The sequence below is a fragment of the Oryx dammah genome, unplaced genomic scaffold (genome assembly GCF_014754425.2).
Source record: "Oryx dammah isolate SB20612 unplaced genomic scaffold, SCBI_Odam_1.1 HiC_scaffold_16, whole genome shotgun sequence".
Classification (NCBI taxonomy): Eukaryota; Metazoa; Chordata; class Mammalia; order Artiodactyla; family Bovidae; genus Oryx; species Oryx dammah.
In genome coordinates, this window is record NW_024070200.1 from 36,553,237 (window position 1) to 36,574,391 (window position 21,155).

Genomic DNA, 21,155 nt, shown 5'->3' on the forward strand with positions numbered 1-21,155 from the left:
AAAAATTTACATTATAATTGCTGGATTGTAACTTTTTTCCTAATTAGCCCCCATTTATCTTACTGCTTTCATTCTAAGATTTTTTAGTGCTCTCCCTTGACACCCATCCCTATCTCCTTGTATCAATGTTCTAGAAACTCAATTGCATTTAGATACAGGTGTTCTAGTTCTAGAATCTGCACTTGCCTACTTAGGTATTTTTAGGCAAGACATCTCACCTCTCTGGGACTCAGTTTCTTTGTATGTACAATGTTGGGATTTCTAAAGGCCCCTTCCAGCTCTAACATGCTCCTCTAAAACCACAGACCATTCGCTTCCTTTCACTTGCTGGCTCCTGACAAAGGAAGAAAACTTTGCCAAGCCCATGTCAGAGTAATGAATTGCACCATGAATGCTGGGGACATCAGGCCTAGTTGTCTGTACATATTTGTGTAATGAAGCCAAGCTAGAATTAATCACAGTCTTTATAACTGTTTCATTTGACAGTTTCAGGGTGTGGAGAACTAACCATTCTTAGTTATGTTTACATGGCTAGATTGTAAAAATCTGTAGTAACAAAACCGTTCACATTTTCAGCTACTCTTTCTTTTAAGGGCAAAATATTTGTAGGTTAAAATCAAGGATAATAATAACGTTCTAGGTTTTCAAAGACACCTCAGAAAGCAGATATGACAGTTTATATCCTTAAGATGGGTAAAGCTTTAGAAAAGTCTTACTGGCCAAATGCTCAAAATGGAAAACCATTTTTGGCTCAAAACTCACAACAACTGCCCTTTACCTATGTGAGGAGACAGCATGTTATCAGTTACCATGCTCTTCCATAGTCCTCCACACTGTTTCTCCCAGCTCTTTCTTTTCAAGCCTACCAGAGTGCTAATTGAAAACACTGGGTGAAAATGAGAAGGATGATGAGCTCCTGAAAATCCCAGACCTAGATTTACAATCTGTTTCCTTCATAAACAGCAGCAGTAATGCCGTTTCTTTATTCTGTAGGGAGTCCAGTCATCTCATAGAAGTATGGTCTGTTCCATCTGGCTACTCACTAGAAGGACAGTAATCCTTTCCCCCATCAGAGCACGACTGGGATAAAGTATGACAAATCGCCCTGTACAGTTACTATTGGAGCCTGTGGCCAAGAAGGAGAGAGATGACTGCCTTTGTCTCTGCGGGCAGACACGACCTCGTTAGATAAAGAATTATAGGCGTTATTTATTCTTGCACATGTTGCTCAAGGTCCAGACCATGTTAGAATATGAACATGTATATGAGTATGCTCATTTACCTGTAAGACAAATAAAGATATAAATCCATGACCAGCCTTTCTAAGAAGTGTATCCTGCCATCCACTCTTGTTTTAGGATCCATATATGGCCATTCACTGTATGATCCAACCCTAAGATTTCCACATAGTTCATATGACTGCAGGGATGGAACAATTTAATTGACAGACCAAAGGGGTGTCAATTATGGAATGACAAACTAAATTCCTAGAGATTCCTATCTCTAGGAATCTGAGTGAAAAAATACCAGTTCCATTTAAGAAATGATACTGATGACTGACCGTTAGTACCAAAAAGTTTATAAAGGCAGGCCTCCTTTGGAAATGTATTTTTTCTCTTCCAAAAGGATGTAAAACATATTACAAGTCATTTCTTGAATGTATTTTTTAAAAGTTTATTTTCTCATTTCTCTCCTTTCACTTATTAAGAGTTAATATATTTTTAAATATATTCAATCAAGGCATTAACTGTTTCACTGTAAGTTTAGTCCACATTAACATTTAACACACAACTATTACTCTGATATTGAGTGGTGAATGAAAAGCTTACTGACATAGGCTTGTACACATACAATGTCTCACTGACTATTGTTATCGTTAAATTATCGTTGAATTTACAGAGAAAAGGAAGCTTAACAATTAAGTGATACTTATTTTGTCCAATGTGTTCTTTGGGGGGTTATTTCCTTTAAATTTCTCACTCAACCTTCAAAACCCTATAGGAAACTAATACCTAAGAATACAACTTAATAAGTGACAAAGCTAGAATTGAGATCCAACCACAAAAATCATGCCCTTTCTATTAAGCCACATGGAGGCATGCATGAGGAAAAACTATCTTGATTCAGTTTTCCAACACTATTTACTACATTTAGCAACCAAGCAACAGGAATCTTAAGCCTCCAACTCACTTATTCAATGTCATTCCAGGATTTTAATAGTATTAATAAAGTCTAATGCCATCTTAGTTTTGATGATGTGCTGGCATGTACAAATCAAGTCAGTGAGCACTCACCATTCCCTAACGATCAAGCCTGTTCACAACTTCTCGAACTGTAGCTATGAAGTTTTCATTGTCTTGGGGATTAGCTAAAATAATACTGTGCAGTCTGTTCATATAGGAGTCGATAGTGTCCACTGTAGGTGTCTCTCCACTTCCTGAAGTGAGATAAGAGAAAGTAAGAAAAGCTTCCCCATTCAGTTCAATAGTAACACAGATCAGTGATTCCACAGCAAAAGAAACTTGATTCTAACGGGGTCTGCTCCACAGAGAAGATTTTAATTTCAGAGGAGAGACTTTTAGACTTCAAAGAAATGAAATTAATCCACATACTCTAAATAAACAGATGGACTATTATTGCTGCACAGCATATAGGTGTAGTTGCATAAAACAGGTTAAAGACTCTCTTAGATCTGCTGTGACTATTTGCAACATGAAAACATATATAAGAAATATGAGTATTTATTTTCCTTTCTATTAAGACAGTATCACAGAGCCAGCACATTTATATCAGAAAAGTGCTCTGGGGGAACAGGTGACGTGGGAGAGGGTATCAAGAAATAAAAATGTCCAGTGATGAAATAAATTAAGTCATGGGGGTGGAGTGTGCAGTATGGTGACTGTAGTCAACAGTACTGTACTACATATTTGAAAGCTGCCAAGAAAGTGTATCTTAAAAGTTCTCATCACAAGAAGGAAAATTTGTTTTTAACTTTGTATGGTGGTACAGTGTTCTTGCCTGAAGAATCCCAGGGACGGGGGAGCCTTGTGGGCTGCCGTCTGTGGGGTCACACAGAGTCGGACACAACTGAAGTGACTTAGCAGTAGCACAGGTTTCCCAGGTAGCACTAGCGGTAAAGAACCCACCTACCGACGCAGGAGAGATAAGAGTTCAATCCCTGGGTTGTGAAGATCCCTTGGAGGAGAGCATGGCAACCCACTCCAGTATTCTTGTCTGGGAAATCCCATGGACAGAGGAACTTGGAGGGCTACAGCCCACAGGGTTGCAAAGAGTAGGACACGCCTGAAGTGACTTGGCGTGCATACACGCATGGTAGCATATGGTAACTAGACTTGCGGTGATCATTTCACAGCGTATACAGATATAGAATCATTATGTTGTACACTAGAAATTAATACAATGTTATACGTCAATTATAGCACAATTAAAAAAAAAAAGAAAAGCACTCCACTGAGGATTTATTACACAGTTTTAACTATTCTGAAAATCAAGTTAAGCTTAATAGAAAGTAGATTATGTTAAAATATAATTGAAGGAAAATTTAACTGAGCAGAGAGTCTGAAATTTTGGATTATTTTAACCAATGGGCTGTGCTGTGCTTGGTGGCTCAGTCGTGTCTGACTGTGACGGAATGGACTAGAGCCCACCAGGTTCCTCTCTCCGTGGGGATTCTCCAGGCAAGACCTCCAGATTTTAACCAATACTGAGATTCTATTACATGACCTACAGAAAACTCTGGGGAAACGACCTCAGAGTTTATTGGTCTTCCCCCTGAAGGGAGACTTCTGCCTCACCACACCAACGCCAACATATGTAGCGACTCCCCAGCCCCACGGCTTTCACGACTCAGGGGGGCTGATGTTACCAGGCAAAGGCATGCTGGCGAAGCTGCTGGCCAGCACCTGCCGCAGGGTCTCCAGGTGCTGCTGCAAGACGGTGTTGCGGCTGCGCTCCTGGATCACGTCCACCTCCAGTTTCTCCACCGCTGTGCGCATGCTCTCCACGTGCTTTTGCAGGGCTGCGTTCCTCTCCTCAAATTCCATGTTGGATTTGCGAAGCTGACGGAGTTCTGCTTCCCGAGCTGAGGACGCAAGCCCCCCCAAAACACAGGTAACACAGTGTCTCTGAGGAGTCCCAGTGACTCTTCTAGAAGTTCTGCTTAGCTAATTAGCTACCCCTCCTCTTGTCCCTAGTCTTATTATGGCCTTTCAGATAGCAATTTCAGCAATAAGACGCCTGGCTCTCCAGAGTTATTTTAATTCTTAAAGCTGGTCATATTCTATACTCAAGACTGCAAGGAACAGCTGCAATTCCCAGTGTTTGTTTGTTTGGTTTGTTTAAAGTTGTGCTATGAGAAGCCTGAGGGGTTTCACAGGGGGATCCTGGGAGACTGGGCAAGCACAGCTGTGGGTCCAAAGCTTTACTGCAGTGGGGTCAGCTTTGCTCTTATTTATTTTATATTTTGGACATCCATGCAAGCTTTCATTTGTACAAAGGGTTCTTGGCTAACAGCCTGAAAGCAACTGAATTAGTGAGGTATACTTATTTCCTCTGATTCAGAGACTAAAGCTACTTTGACAAGACTGGCTGAGCTTTCCTCCACTGGTTTCTGAGTAACTATTTTTAATAGAGAGTGAAATAGAAGCAGTTTCCTTCTTCCAGACCAGTCCCAGGTTTGGGAATATCGCTACCATTGCTTTTGAGCAATTAATTTCTCCTGACAACTAAATCCCCTGTCACAGATGTGAGGAACACAACACGATCCTCTGGTAATCACCTTTGCTGTGGTTCAGGAATTCCTCTGTAAATATAGGGATGTCAAAAACAGACCGTTCCTTTACTTCTGCTTCTTTCTGTGAATCAAAGTAACAAAACAGTTAATTCTTAAACTAAATTAAACAGTAGTGCCTGCAGGCACAATGGTCATGTTTTCCTTAACGAAATAGTAGGATGAGCAGCAATCAGTCAGTCTAGGTGATGCTGTGAATAAAATGTATTCACCTTTCCTTTGGAACCAAACTTTCACAGAGCTCAAGCATGTTAAGTATTCAGATCTCTCAGGTGACAACTGCTGTGCAATGAGAAACCTTAAAACAAACCTACATAAATTTTCCTAATGGAGATGTTGGAAACCATTGCTTAGCTCTCTGCTCTGAATAGTCAACAGTGAGGGAGAAAGTGACTGAGGTAGGTATCAGTCAGTTCAGTTCAGTCACTCAGTCACATCTGACTCTATGCAACCCCATGGACTGCAGCATGCTAGGCCTCCCTGCCCATCACCGGCTCCCGGAGCTTGCTCAAACTCATGTCCATTAAGTCGGTGATGCCATCCAACCATCTCATCCCCTGTCGTCCCCTTCTCCTCCCACCTTCAATCTTTTTCAGCATCAGGGACTTTTCAAATGAGTCAGTTCTTCACATCAGGTGGCCAAAGTATTGGAGCTTCAGCATCAGTCCTTCCAATGAATATTCAGGACTGATTTCCTTTAGGATGGCAGTTGGATCTCCTTGCTATCCAAGGGACTCTCAAGAGTCTTCTCCAACACCACAATTCTAGGTTGGTCATAACTTTTCATCTAAGAGGTAGGTATAGAGAAACAATTTCTAGGTGATTTTTCCATTGCTTCTGTTGGTTATGCATATAAAGTGCTGAGATAGGATGATGCAATCTAACTTTGCAGAGTGGACAATACAAATTTTAAGCAGAGATCTGCCAGCCACAAGCAATAATAACGGTATTCCATTAGGACGTCTACTTTTACTTCTCCTTATTTACAAGGGCAGCCTGTAACGGGGATCTTCCAGACTTTCTTCGGACACAGGAAAAACAAACAAAACCCAAAAGTCAGTAATAACTAGGCTCTAAATATGAGAATGCCAAGGATTATGTGAGAGAAAAAATAATAAACCTAAAATTAATTCACCAATAAGCCATTAAAAATAAAAGTCTCACAAAAACACTGCAAAACATATTCCACAATGATCTTTGTGAATAAAATCAATATTTCAAAATGCTTTAGCAGCAATTTCTACAATGAATTTAAAGTTGAAAGCATTAAGAATATAAATTATAAGTGTCTTGGCAGTATTTAAAATCTTGCATAACATAAGATGGTAAAGAAAACAGTGGGAAATGAGTACTGAAGAAATTGCTAGTGAAATCTGAGGATTTCAAAACCTTTATAACATAAAGAACAGTATAAAAAGTCTAGAAATCATTCCTATAAAAACACATTTAGTGCCAGAGATAGAATGTATATTTCCTACTCTTGCCACCACTAGTCTTTTATATTTGAACACAAATATGATTTGGTGCCCAGCAGAAAGGCTAAGCAGTTAACAGCCTATGAGGGAACTCTGACAGCCAAACTCCTGTTTTCATATTGGTGCCTGCCTTGTTATGGAGGGTTGGGCTATGTGAACTGCCTGCCAAGGGCAGCTCATTAAGAGAGACAGCTAGGATGGAGGTCTGCAAAACTATGTATTTACCTGAAGAAACTTTCAGAGTACTTAATTTTTACCCTTTCACCTCTTAAAGAAAGTGAAGTTTTCCAGAATGATTTAAAAACAAACAACAGAATTATCACTGAAGGTCCCAGTTTCAACAGGCAAAGCTCTGCCTCTAGCCAGTTCTTCAGTTCAGTTCAGTTGCTCAGTCGTGTCCGACTCTTTGCGACCCCATGAATCGCAGCACGCCAGGCCTCCCTGTCCATCACCAACTCCCGGAGTTTACTCAAACTCACGTCCATCGAGTCCGTGATGCCATCCAGCCATCTCATCCTCTGTCGTCCCCTTCTCCTCCTGCCCCTAATCCCTCCCAGCATCAGAGTCTTTTCCAATGAGTCAACTCTTCGCATGAGGTGGCCAAAGTACTGGAGTTTCAGCTTTAGCATCATTCCTTCCAAAGAAATCCCAGGGCTGATCTCCTTCAGAATGGACTGGTTGGATCTCCTTGCAGTCCAAGGGACTCTTAAGAGTCTTCTCCAACACCACAGTTCAAAAGCACCAATTCTTCGGTGCTCAGCTTTCTTCACAGTCCAACTCTCGCATCCACACATGACTACTGGAAAAACCATAGCCTTGACTAGACGGACCTTTGTTGGCAAAGTAATGTCTCTGCTTTTGAATATGCTGTCTAGGTTGGTCATAACTTTTCTTCCAAGGAGTAAGCGTCTTTTAATTTCATGGCTGCAGTCACCATCTGCAGTAATTTTGGAGCCCCCCAAAATAAAGTCTGACATTGTTTCCATTGTTTCCCCATCTATTTGCCATGAAGTGATGGGACCAGATGTCATGATCTTAGTTTTCTGAATGTTGAGCTTTAAGCCAACTTTTTCACTCTCCTCTTTCACTTTCATCAAGAGGCTTTTGAGTTCCTCTTCACTTTCTGCCTTAAGGGTGGTGTCATCTGCATATCTGAGGTTATTGATATTTCTCCCGGCAATCTTGATTCCAGCTTGTGCTTCCTCCAGCGCAGCGTTTCTCATGATGTTCTCTGCATAGAAGTTAAATAAGCAGGGTGACAATATACAGCCTTGACGTACTGCTTTTCCTATTTGGAACCAGTCTGTTGGTCCATGTCCAGTTCTAACTGTTGCTTCCTGACCTGCATATAGGTTTCTCAAGAGGCAGGTCAGGTGGTCTGGTATTCCCATCTCTTTTAGAATTTTCCAGTTTATTGTGACTCACACAGTCAAAGGCTTTGGCATAGTCAATAAAGCAGAAATAGATGTTCTTCTGGAACTCTCTGGTCAGGAGGGGCAGTGGTGAGAAGATACCCCTCGTCCAAGGTAAGGAGCAGTGGCTGCACTTTGCTGGAGCAGCCGTGAAGAGATATCCCACGCCCAAGGTAAGAGAAACCCAAGTAAGACGGTAGCCAGTTCTTGGTGGATTTCAAAGAGAATTAATGTATGGGTAAGAAAGACTGGTTCCAGAAGAGATCTTAGATATATTTCACAGTGGCTTTCTCTCAACTCTGCTGGCTTACCATATGCTTTAACTCTGTTACTGTACAAGACATAACAGATATAAGTCCACAAATGACTTTAGATAAAGGCTTATAATTTTATCATCCCATCCTGCTCAGTCTCTTACTTAACTGTACTGGCTTGCTGCTGCTCCTGCTAAGTCGCTTCAGTCATGTGAGATCAATTTACTTAGCTATAGGTCTGAATATATGCCAGCCAGATGGGTCGGTGTGGATGCCTGGCTCCCATTACCATGGTACCAAGAGCCCTCTCCAAGGCTTAGATTCTGCTCAGACAGGTAATTCTGTTTTCTTCCTTGCCAGAGCAGTCCAGACCAAGCTAACTACATAAGGGCAGAGGATAGCACCACATAAATGCATTAACACACTGCCTCTTGGTACAGATTCTTAAGAGTACAAAATAAGAAACACCACAGCAATTAAATGAAACTGTTCAGTCTCTGAAAGGCCAAGAGAGGAATTCTACTTAACTGAAGAGTCGTCATAAAAACCATCAGCACTCTTCCATTACTGAGTACATTACTCGGCATTGGAGAGGATCCTCTTGGGGGCTCAGATATACTTAAGCTGCTCCAAGGACCGCTCAAGGGATTAAAATCATAAGGATTTCATTACCTTGTCATTGAAGGGGTCTAATTTGTTCAGGTTGAGTGTCATTTTGTCATTTTTCATAAATTAAAGGAGAAACAAAATTATTATTTCTATCTTAGTCCCCACATGAGACTTAAGACACTTTCTTGAGAGTAACACTAGCTGACTCCTGGGTCTAGCAGGCTGGCTTCTGATTTGAGAGGAGCAAGAATACTCTTCACTTTGGTTTTCATTCTATATACTGAGGAGGGTAAGAGAATAGAGGCCTTTTGAACTGAAACTATTTTGCTGTGATCTAGGCTCAGGGCCAGAATCTCATGAAGTGATATGCTTCTCTCAAGTGCCCTTTACTTTAAGGAATGCTCTCAATATTTTGTACCAGGCTGAAGTGCCCCGCCGCTATGCAGAATGGCTCGAACGGCTTTCAGGTCAGCATTTCTTGAGCTCTAACAGGGCTCCCCAGTATCTACCCTGGTAACAATGTCTTAGGAATCTAAGTTCCATTAAGGAATACAATAGGTTTCTTTACTACATATATACAAATCAAATCATTTCTGTCTCAAGTGGCAACAAATTTTGCTGACACCACAGGCAGCCAGGCCCATTTTAACTTGCAACACTGTTTATTCTATATAGTGTGGCGGGCACTGCCAAGAGACCTTAATAAGCCTGGGCTACAGACGCCTGGGTTTCAGTCACAATTCTGCCTCTAACCAATTCCGTAAGTGACTCTGGGACATTCTCTCCTTTCTTAGGCAAGTCATTTTCCTCACTGGCAAAATGAGGGGGTCAGGTGAGAGGATTTCTGAGGTCTTAGTAATTTTGATGTGAGCTCGAAAACTGTTTTATGGCATTTGCCATTTTATTCCTAATAGTATAAGAAAAAGAAAACAAGCATGTATTTAGAAACGTGATGTTTTAGGCATGTTGCAAGATACTTGCTCTTTTATTAACTTCCTCATAACTCAGCTCAGGCCACTTTATCCAAAGATATATATGTATATATATGAAATGCCCCTACAAAACCTAAGTCATCTTTAAGGTCTGATTCAGTTGCTCCTTTCCATGGGGCTTCTGTGGCTTTTTTTTTTTTTCACTCATAGTGCTTTCTTATTTTTCTTAACTCTTATTATACTAAGAGGTTATGTGTGGCTGTGTTTAACAACTGTCAAACCAGTTTTTTAAATTACAACTGTTTTGAAATTACCTAATTTAGTAAGCTATTATTCAAAAAAAAAAAAAAAACTGATAAAGTGAGTGACATTAATTGAGTCAACAACCTTACTAAGAGAGCTTTATCCTGACCTGGGCATACAACAGACAGGCTTATAAAGCCTAGTGTATATATATTTGAGAAACTACTGCTGGCTTTCCACCATTCCCTCCTTTTCTTTGGTTTCACGTGTCTAATCCTGAAACAGGAAAATCACAAAGAGACTTATTCCTTTTCACATACTGTAGAAATTCCAATCATACTAAAATAACATATTTTATTAAAATGATTAATTTCACAAATCAGCAGCAGCAGCTTCTATGATTGACTAAGTCTACTAAATCTTTTCTGATTGCAACTATTAACTTTTTATTAGAGGCAAAAAATGCCATGATTTGGCCAGCAAAATCCATATTGATGAAAGGAGTCAGTCAGTCAGTCATTGACCAGAAAATGTGAGATCTAAGATTTTATTGTCCATACTCTCTTTTGTAACTATAAAGGATACAGAAGCTATAAAAGATGCTTAATAAGGAAAAAAAAGAAGTTTAGAAAATTTATGATATTGGTGGGCAATAAGTAATTATACAAGTATCTGGCAGTATAGAAAACTTATAACACAATTCAATTATGATTTAAAACATATAGTGTACATACAGTTTCTCAAGCAAAAAAAACTGGAACACAGAGATGTCATATATAACTACATTTATATAGGATTTATATGAAAAATAAAATGTTCATATTTACCATGCTTCTCACTTTATAATTCATGGATGGTGATAAATCTATTTGAATTGTGAATCTAAAAGTTTTCTCTATATTTTGAAGGTAACCAATACCAAATTAGGTATGAGAACTATAACTTCACGATAAACAAGTTATTATTTTGAAGAAATGATTTTCCTGATTTAGTGAAAAACCCAGGGCATGCAAAAGAGTGCATCAGAAAATTCTTTTTGTGTAAGTTTCCATTGTTATTTCAACAAATGGGTTTTGTATAAAAACAAATGAGTATTTGTGGAATAACTCCTCCATATAAGAGCATAATGTGAGATGGTATGTGGATGGGTACAGAATGGAAACTAGACCACACATGCCTTCAAAGAAATTATAATCCAAGAGTGTTAATGACAGAAGCACTTGAGTAACTCTGGCACCTTAGCCAGACCAGCTAAGTGCATAAAAGACATAAAGAGAACTGTGAGGTTTAAAGGAAGTTGGAGGAAACAGGAAAAGCTTGAAGGAGAAAAATGGAACTTGAAATAGGGTTTGATGGATGACTAGAAATTAGAGGCAAAATTGGATGATACAAGAGGGTGATAAAAAAATGAGGGAGGGAAAGAAAGTATTCTTGTGAAAGGAAGAATATGAGCACAGGCATGAGGCAGGAAAGGATGGGGCACTTAGAGAACAGTCAGTATTTTTTAAGTACATAAGATATATATGGACAGTTTGGGAGTCTGGAATGGACATGTACATACTGCTATATTTAAAACAGATAACTAACAAGGAGCTACTATATGGCACATGGAACTCTGCTCAGTGGGTGGCAGCCTGGAGGGGAGAGGTGTTTGGGGAAGAATGGACACATGTATATGTAGGGCCGAGTCTCCTTCGCTGTTCACCTAAAACTATCACAACACTGTTATTCAGCTATGCCCCAATACAAAATAAAAAGCTTAACAAAAAGTTTATATAGGAGTTAGGTTATTTGGAAAGGGAAATTGGCACTTAATTACAGAAAACCCTGGTTGCTGAGTCTGAATGTGATTTGGTAAGCAATGAGGAGTCACTGAACATTTTCATGCACGAAAATACCACAGATTTTATTTTCGTACAATCATGTATTAACCATAGGCTAAGTATGTATTTACAGCTCTCTAGCAACACAGCCAACACACATAGGTCTCAATCCTATAAGGGAACACAGATCAAAATCCTATTGCTGAAACTGAACCAAATGGAGGGGAAAAGACCCTCCATTTGTCCAAGGAAGAAAGGAGGCATAGAAATCAAGATATTGTCACTTGTGCTCTGCAGATGCTGTAAGTTGAATAGTGCATTTTAACTAAATGCTGGATTTCCTAAATAACAACTTTCTGAGAGTCAGAATATAGTATCTGGTGATGATAAACTATGGTCAAGTTATAGCTGTTAGTTGGTCCCCATTTCTATACATCACTCCAGATTCCAGCCATCTTCAGCATTTAAAGCCAGTAAAATTCTTGGATCACAAGAAAGGACTAGAGTTAGGGGCTTTAGTTCAAGAACAGACTCATGACATAAGTGTCTGCCATATGCTAAGAATCCTTAAGCTAAAAGGCAACTCACTCACTCCTAATTACAGGATAGAAAATGCTCTGCCATTCATTAAAAAACAGTCCAATAGCATTTCAAACAGCATCATCATTATATACATTACATACATATATCACATGAACACACACACACAAAATGGAGACAGAAAGTTAGTTACCTCATGATCATGAGTGGCCTGTCGGGCTGCATCTAAAAATATGAAAGAACAAGAACATTAAGCTGAAAAACAAAACAAAATTTAAAAAAACTTAAGGAAATGACTGTGCCAAAATACAGAAACTGCTGGTATATGTGGGTTCTCAAAACATATCATATTTTCTCTAATAGCTTTATTAATCAGTCAACAAGAGTTAAAGGGAACCCCATCTTATAGATTATGCAATTAGATGGAAGAGAAAGAGCAGACACAGTCCTCACCTTTAAGGAGAACAGGGTGGGAGAGTGGACAGGAAACGCATGCCAAAGGCTGTTTGCACAACATTACAGTTTAGCAGGCAAGATGCCCAAATGCGGAGAAGACGCAATGGCTAAGGAATGACAGGCTGTTATGAGTGGGGCTTCTTTCTTTGGCAGTGTTCCCTGAAAAAGGGGAACTTTAGCAATACTTAAACAGTGTGATGAACAATTTTGCAGAAAACAAAAGATCCATGAAGACCAGGATCTTCTCTATCTTGTTTACCTTTGCATCCTTAATGACTAGGTGAGACCCTGATATATAATAGGAAGTGTTCAACATATTTTTTGAATACATGCAAACAAGAATGAGTGAATTAAAAAGATTAATCACTGGAAGCTGGGAGAAATGATCACATGAAAGGCTTAGAGGTGTTAGTGAAAGTGTTAGTTGCTCAGTCGTGTCCAACTCTTTGCAACCCCATGGACTGTAGCTTGCCAGGCTCCTCTGTCCATGGGATTCTCTAGGCAAGAATACTGGAGTGGGTTGCCATTCCCTTCTCCAAGGGACTTTCCCGATTCAGGGATCAAATCTGGGTCTTCCACATTGCAGAGAAATGCCGAAAGTGGAGACAGAAGAAAAAGCACATACAACTAAAAGGGGCCTTGGAGTACAAGTCAAACTGTTGATCCTGGATATGGAAACCCAATTGAAATTTCTAAATGAGAGCAGTGTGATTTTAATAAATGTTGAAGATGATGCTTTGAGTGAATCTAGTATAATAGAGAAATGATAGAAACATATCTTTTATCTTTATTGCTCTAATAGTAGGCTTTATGACACTACACCATGCAAAACAAACTACAAATATATTTGATTCTGGTTCTGATACCTTGCCTATGAGATTTGCCTTTCTGACGGTCCTGGGTTTTCCTGCTGAAAACCTTGTAGGCCTCAGTCTTCTGATACTGCTCCAGTTCCTTCATGTAACGCTCCTTATCTCTGTCTGCCTCATCAAGGTAGCGCTAGGAAAGAAATGTGGAATTATTTTCAAGAAATAGATCTTACTGAGGTACAATACCAAATAACTCTTTGAAGAAAACAAAAGATAATTAGAACATGGAAAGAAAAGTAAAAGTGGAATAAGCTTCGAGCATTAAAAAAAAAAAAGTCATGTGAAAAAAAAAATCTCTCAATTATAAAAGAAAAAGGCAATTTTGACTTTTTAGACTATAGCCTTTTTTAACTTACTGAAGATAAGTTCTATTGAGGTCATTCTCATAAAAAATTCACGAGAAGATTATGGTTCTTCCTCTAATCCTATAGATAGAAGTACACATGGCTACTAGAGTCCTCAACACACCACACAGGCACACTTAAATCTTCCCAGGGGAGAGGATGGAATATTACTCTGTTTCTTTATCCCCAACCCATTCTGAGGGGATGATCTCATACATCAATTCGCCTTTTAAGAGCCAAGAGAGAGGAGACAAAGAACATAAAAAAGAATGACCTCATCCTATGGACCTAAAATGGACTACTATGAGAGAGCCTGTATCTACATGCCTTATGCTGTTAATTATTTAAACAGAGTTCATTGATCTACTAGGATAATTTTGTTTAATGCCTTATAGTTTTCATTCATCAATTAGGTTTAAGAAATAGAGTATAAAAATACTGCTTCTAAATGAACATAAACTAGAGTCAGAAATTACATTAATAGGCTTACCCTACACAAAAGCCAGATAAAGAGGACACCCTGGCCAAATCTGGGACAATTTAAGTATCAAATTTACTTAGTAATAATTTATAAACCATTGGGAAAAGAGAGATTCATATGCTTATACCAATAATAAATAAATAATAAACAAATACATAAATGGAGAGAGGAAGAGGGCTTTTGCTTAGAATGCTAAGGGTCAACCAGCACATGTAGGGTGAGTGCTAGAGTTGGAAAATAATCATTTTGCAATCATCATGGTAAAGATTAGATCAAGAAGAAGTTACTAATGACTGCTAAATCTAGGGAAAATTCTGAAATGGAACAGACTATTTGCATGTTCTTAAAATGTCTCTGCACAGACTGCTTCTTAATTATAAGGGAAAGTGAAAAACTTTACTGAGTGAGCAAAATTAACATTACCAACGAGAAATAAATGACCCTGTGTGCCTGCATATGTGATAGCGTGAGAAGGGCCAACACCATCTATGCAGTTTTCTGACCAAGAATGCATGACCTCAATCTAATCATGAGGAAACATCAGACAAATATAAAATGAGGAATGTTCTGTTAAGAGTAAACAAAAAAGGGGAGGAAGAGAGAGAGATGGTATTCTTAAAAAAATATCAATGTCATAAAAGACAAAGAAAGGTTGTGGAAATATCCTGGATTAAAGGAATCTAGAGATTTGACTGCTAAGCACAGAACCTGAACCCTGGAATGGAATCTGAACTGGAGGGGGAAATGTTACACAGGAATGATGTTAGGTCAACTGACAGAACTGGAATATAGATGGTAAGTTAGATAGAAGTATTGTGTTCATATAAAATTATGAGGTTACTAACTGTGGTTAAGTGAGAGAATGTATCTAAGGAAATTCACACTGAAATATTTAAGGGTAAGGGGCCATGCTGTATGTAACTTACATGAAGAAATTCAGAAAAAAATTGTGTGTGTTTGTGTGAGTGTGAGAGACAGAGAGAAAGAAAAAGCACTTGCCCAGGAGAATATGTTGTGTTAATAATACATGAATCTGAGTAAGGGTATTTGGGCATTCTTTGCTTGTACTATTCCATGCCTGTAACTTTTTGTACATTTGAAAAAATATTTTCAAATAAAAATTTAAGGACAAATACTTGCCCTAACTAGTTATCACTATATTATCTGAAAAATTTTAAACAATGATCATGTATTAATTTTGAAATAAAAAAATCAAAAAAGAGAAAAGAGTAATTACTATGTGCAGCTCATGATCTCTGTCTAGCCCTTTATACATTAGAGCTAAAACAATGGATGATATACACTTTCTACTAGCTTGCTACCACAAACAGAGCTTCAAGTTGCAACTCAATCTGATCTCTTTGAAATTTTTTTGAATTCAGTTAATTCCTGAGTGTTTTTCAATTTGGTTTAATTTGTTTGATATCCTTTTTAATGAGTGTAGGACATAAAAAGAATTACAGATATACTTCAGATGCTGAGAATGCTGGGAACTTTAAATCCCAAACCACTCCAACATCATTACCATCACACTACTTTTGTGGCATTTCAGTCAGTTTGTGGCTATCTTGTCCTTAATTCCTCTCAAATCTCTCTAACAGATGGATTTGTTTCAGTTTGGCAATAGGGTTAATTTCTGTCTTGGAGGGGAGAGAATTCAAATAGTTCTTGCTTTATTTGCCATAGTAGGTTAAATTTACCAGAACTCCAGTTAAAAAAGTTTATTAAAGCAGTTAAAATCTTTTTCTTAAAATTCTTATGTGAACAGCAGAATTTTATCAAAATTCTCATTTAACTCATGACTTTTCATTTAACTCAGCAGGATAAATCATGTTGATAGATTTGTTAATACTGAACTACTTTTTACAGAAGTCTTATATGAACTCAGCATATAAAGCAAATAAAAGTAGAGCTACTTTGGTTGAGGTTGCTCACATGCCTGCAGCAGACCCTGAAAGAGTATAAAAACTACTATGCTAAATAAAAGGACTAGGAAGGACCCTGCTATTCTGGTCTCCTAGGTATCATGACAAAAGTGAAGAATCAGGAGTCCATTCTCTTTGCTTTTCTGACAAAATTTATTTTTAAGACAGAATCAAAACCAAGCAGAAATAGGAACAATTACCTGTTTTTCCTCCGGAGGAAGTTTACTCCATTCATTGCCTAACATCCTTGTAATTTCTGGAAATGGGACTTCTGGTCTCTTTGCTCGAAGCTGTTCTCGACGCTCATTCATGAATCGAACATATCCTGTAAGAGGGGATTTGGGTGCATTGCTGTCTCGAAGAGGTTTCTTTCTCTTTCTTCCTTTGGACCAACCTCCTCGTTTACTTCTTTGCTGCAAAACAAGTCAAAATTAAAAAACCCCAAATCAAATTACAACAACAAAAATTCTCCCAATAACACAACAATGAACACTGACAAACAAAACAGGATTAAGTGCATTTTCCCACCATTAAGGCCCTGCATAGTCAAAGCTCTCCAAATCTGTTATAGAAACAAAAGACTGCAATGCAGTCTGCAGGAAGGGACTCCAGATGGTTCACCTGCAGACCTTTTTATGTACCATGCTATACACACTGTTTCACTAAGGGGCCATTTTAGCGCAAATCCCAACAGATAAGAATAAGGAGTACCGGGGCTTTCCTGGTGACCTAGTAGTTAAGAATTCACCTTGCAATGCAGGGGACACCAGCTGGATCTCTGGTCTGGGATGATCAGCCCATGCGCCACAGCTACTGAGGCTGTGTTCTGGAACTTGTGAGCTGCAACTACTGAGACCATGTGTTGCAACTCTTGAAGCCTGTGAACCCCGAGCCTGTGCTTGCAACAAGAGATGCCACTGCAATGAAAAGCCATGAGCTGCAACTAGAGACAAGCCCCTGCTCTCTGCCAACCAGATAAAAGCCTGAGCATAGCAGTGAAGAACCAGCATAGCCAAAAAAAAAAAAAAAAAAAGTGAATATTAAAAAACCAAAATAAAACAAAAGGGTAAGGTACCCCTACCACAATCACATAAATAAGCTCTGGCCTTCATAAGCACTTAACAAAGCCTGACTCCTGCCAGGGGAACATTCTAGATGAGAAAGGCAGCACATACACAGCACTATGCCAGGGCAGCTGACGTCGCTACAGTGGATCAGATCAGAACAAGATGCTGTCACATGCACCTGTGACAGCAAAAGAAGAGACAAACTGCAGCAGTGGGACTGAAAGCATCTGAGGGTCTTTCTCACTGATATCATTCAAAGATCAGTTTATTTCCCACAGCAGGTAGCACTATAGAATTTAAAATTAATATATAAGACTTAGAAAAATTTAGTAACTATAATATATCCAGAATGATTTCTTTGGCTTGATTTATTTCTTAAGATGTTTATTTTATAAATCAGAGGTTTTATATGTTATTAAATCAAAAGATGAAATCACTGCTCCCCACCCCCGCCTCCCACCGCAAAGTTTAAAGGACTGAAGTACCACTAATGTTTACACAGCTTTTTTCTTTGTCCTTCTGAACAAGATAAAAGGTACTTTTGCTTCATAATTTTACAAATACATATAGCCTATCAGTTAATAAAGTCTTATGGATACAAGCATTTTTATTTCAGAGGAGAGAAAGATAATTAGAATGAGATGAAAATATCTAAATATCAATTACCATACTGTAATCCTTCAAATATATATACAATGGTATGATAATTCAGCACTGGGCAAATGGTATATTTGGTAACAGTTTTTGTTGTTGTTTTTGTTTTGTAACCCGAGTAACATTTAACATTAAAGCTACTAAGGATTTAAGATGTTTAAGGAGCTCTAAGCATTTATTATGAGGCTTCTCAGGTGGTGCAGTGGTAAAGAATCTGCCTGCCAACCTGTAGGAGATACAAGAGACCCAGCTTTGATTCTTGGGTCAGGAAAATTCCCTGGGGGTAGGAAATGCAATAACCCATTCCATTTTTTTTGCTTGAAAAATGCCATGGACAGAGGAGTCTGGGGCACTGTAGTCCATGGGGCTGCAAAGAGTTGGACATGACTGAGTGACTGAGTACACAACACACACAAGCATTCATCATAATCGTTAAGAATGCCAACGTAGAAAGAATCAGCTTTTTCAAAATGAGAATAAAGACAAAAATCAATGGTGGTACTCTTCTATGGCTTAAAAAAAAAGTACCTTAAAACACAGACAATGTAATCAGTCATTTGTGAGGAACACTGGAAGTCCAACAAGGGCATTACTACCCTTGTGTGGATTAGAAAAAGATGCCTTCTATGGGCGGAGAAGGCAATGGCAACCCACTTCAGTATTCTTGCCTGGAAAATTCCATGGACGGAGGAGCCTGGTAGGCTGCAGTCCATGAGGTCTCGAAGAGTCGGACACGACTGAGCAACTTCACTTTCACTTTTCACTTTCATGCATTGGAGAAGGAAATGGCATCCCACTCCAGCGTTCTTGCCTGGAGAATCCCAGGGATGGGGGAGCCTGGTGGGCTGCTGTCTATGGGGGTTGCACAGAGTCAGACACGACTGAAGCGACTTAGCAGCAGCAGCAGCCTTCTATGGGAGAGAGATTGACCTGGCAAGTCTTGTGGACCCTTCGGGCACATATGCTGCAGGTGAGCAGTACATGGTCTTGAGTAAGGGCATGTAGACTCCTCATTAATTACTTATTTAATTTAATCATTCAACTCATTCAGTAAGCATTTGAGCATCTAATCTGATGCAGGTATAAATTTTCTTGGCAGGGGATAAAGAAGAGTCTACTTGTCTCTATATCATTAAAAACATTAATATGTTTCTATGTAAAAGAAGAAATATAAAAAAGAATATTCTGCAGAATGGAAGGCCAGAGGATGAACACCTCAATCAACTCCTTTGCTGACTGCTTCTTTAGAAGCCTCAGAGACCAGTAACAAGAGGAGATGCTTCAGCTCACCTCATCTTCATGTCTCTGTTCATTGCCTTCTGCTGTATTTGAAGATTCATTCTGAAGCAGCTGACCTTGGGAGAGATCCTCTACAAACTCTGGATTATTGGTGGATGACGTGGCTCCACTACTATAGGGAGCCTCTGGGTGGGTTAACCTGCAGAATGATCGGCAGAGAGAAGTTTAGTATCAGCAGCATCAGAACCTCCTACTTATCAAGGTTCAAGACACATTTCACTGCCAGCAAAATCACATGCCAGCCCTTGAATTAATTCCCCACCTCATTCTGAATAAATGTAAATAAACCATATCTCCATAGTAATTATAGAACACTTTTAAAAAGGTTTCAATGCTTGATTGGACTAGCTCAGTTCCAAGAAGAAGTCTCCTACTAAAAACAACTATAATCTTTCTCCCGCAAATTACCTCTCTCCTCAATGTAGACTTTACATTTTAGCTCTGAACATGCAGCTAACTTTTATGTGCTACTTTTCATGTACCTCCAATGTGATAAATGGAAAACAGTATTAATGGAAAAGAATAGGAATGGGAGCTGTAGAAGGAGTGTGCCCCTCTATCACAAAAGAGAGAGTTCTTTAAAGGCACAAGAAATTTCTCTTACAGTACATTCCATAGGCTATTCCTTCTGTAGGATTATAGTGTTTGTTGACAAAGAGGTCATTTAAGATCAATATTATCAAGTTCAGAAATTCAGGTATAAACATTAATAACTCAGAGATACACACTTTCTGTTCCTACCATTCTGTTTCAGATGAGTCAGCAAACCTCATCTTTCTGAAAAGTGGCTACAAGGTACAGATGATGGTTGGATCTCAGATAGAGTTACACCCTAACTAAAGATTTAGATAAAGGAAGGGCAATAAAGGTAGCACCACGGTCTAGAGAGTTTAGGGTTTGGAGCAGGTAGTGGGGAAGGTGGAGGAAGATGTATAAGAGAGCAATATTCAGTCATTATTCTGGAAGAATGTATACTTTACAGGGTTATAGAAAATACTTACAAGTAGTTAAACAGAGGTCTATAAAATGGGCCACAAAGGTACAGTAGAGGGGATGAGGACTTACATATATGGAGAGAATGTTAAGAAAGATTTTACAGAGGAAGACTTAAAAGATGAATAGGCATTCATTAGGTAAACAATGTATTGTTAACATGTAAATGTTAACTATAGCCCATCAGGCTCCTCTGTCCATGGAATCCTCCAGGCAAGGATGCTGGAATGGGTAGCCATTTCCTTCTTCAGGGGCTCTTTCTGACTCAGGGATCTAACCTGGGTCCCTGCATTGCAGGCAAATGTTTTACCATCTGAGTTACCAGAGAAGCCCTAGGTAAACAATATTATTACAGGTAGAAAGAACAGGGTGTAATAGGAGAAAGGAGAACTTTTCAGGAGGCTACTGCAAAAAACTAAGTGAGAGACCAGGATAAGTGGGAGAACAGGGGAGAGAAAGCGAAGGGATAATTAAGAGGCAAAATGATAGAATGAATATAAATAGTGAGGGAAAAAGAAGAGTCAAAGGTAATTCTCAGGTTTCTAGATTGGGTGATAATGTACTATTAACCAAGGTAACAACTGGAGAGTGTGGGTGTACACATGTGTGTCAGACACATTAAGATGGATGAGTTAAGACAGATGAGAAAATGATAAGCTTGCAACAGAATTCCTGGCATAATTAAGTGGAGCTGTCCTGTAGACAACTGGACACATGTTCTGAGAGAACAGAAGTGAAGAAAAAGGCAGGAGACGTTTCAGGAGGCATCAGTTCATGGGAAGTGTGAGCTACTTCTCCAGAAAGACAGTGAGAAGCCACGACAGAACTCTGCTAAGACTAAGGAAGGTATGAAGGCATCTAAGAGATAAGAGAGAAAACTGTTACAGAGGCCAAGGTGAGAACTTTTGAGAAGGGGTTTTACACAAGCAAAGTTGCAGATGTCACATAAGATAGGCTAAAAAGTATCAG

General features: G+C 39.0%; 1 protein-coding gene across 3 annotated transcripts in view; it reads right to left on the reverse strand.

Moving 5' to 3' along the window:
* The window catches only part of HMG20A (high mobility group 20A), a 77,706-nt gene that overhangs the window by 3,121 nt on the left and 53,430 nt on the right, over positions 1–21,155 (reverse strand). The window contains exons 3-9 of one of the 3 annotated variants that reach the window (XR_005723967.1): positions 19,185–19,332; positions 16,374–16,586; positions 13,421–13,553; positions 12,292–12,323; positions 4,799–4,874; positions 3,924–4,102; positions 2,295–2,437 (exon numbers count right to left, since the gene is read on the reverse strand). Coding sequence is in view for 2 of the 3 variants with exons in the window: in XM_040257290.1 (XP_040113224.1) it covers positions 2,301–2,437; positions 3,887–4,102; positions 4,799–4,874; positions 12,292–12,323; positions 13,421–13,553; positions 16,374–16,586; positions 19,185–19,332 (955 nt within the window). In the remaining variant the exon portion in view is untranslated. Of the gene's footprint in view, positions 1–1,587; positions 2,438–3,886; positions 4,103–4,798; positions 4,875–12,291; positions 12,324–13,420; positions 13,554–16,373; positions 16,587–19,184; positions 19,333–21,155 lie in introns of those variants that run through there. The other 2 variants (XM_040257290.1, XM_040257291.1) reach the window with 2 other exon arrangements.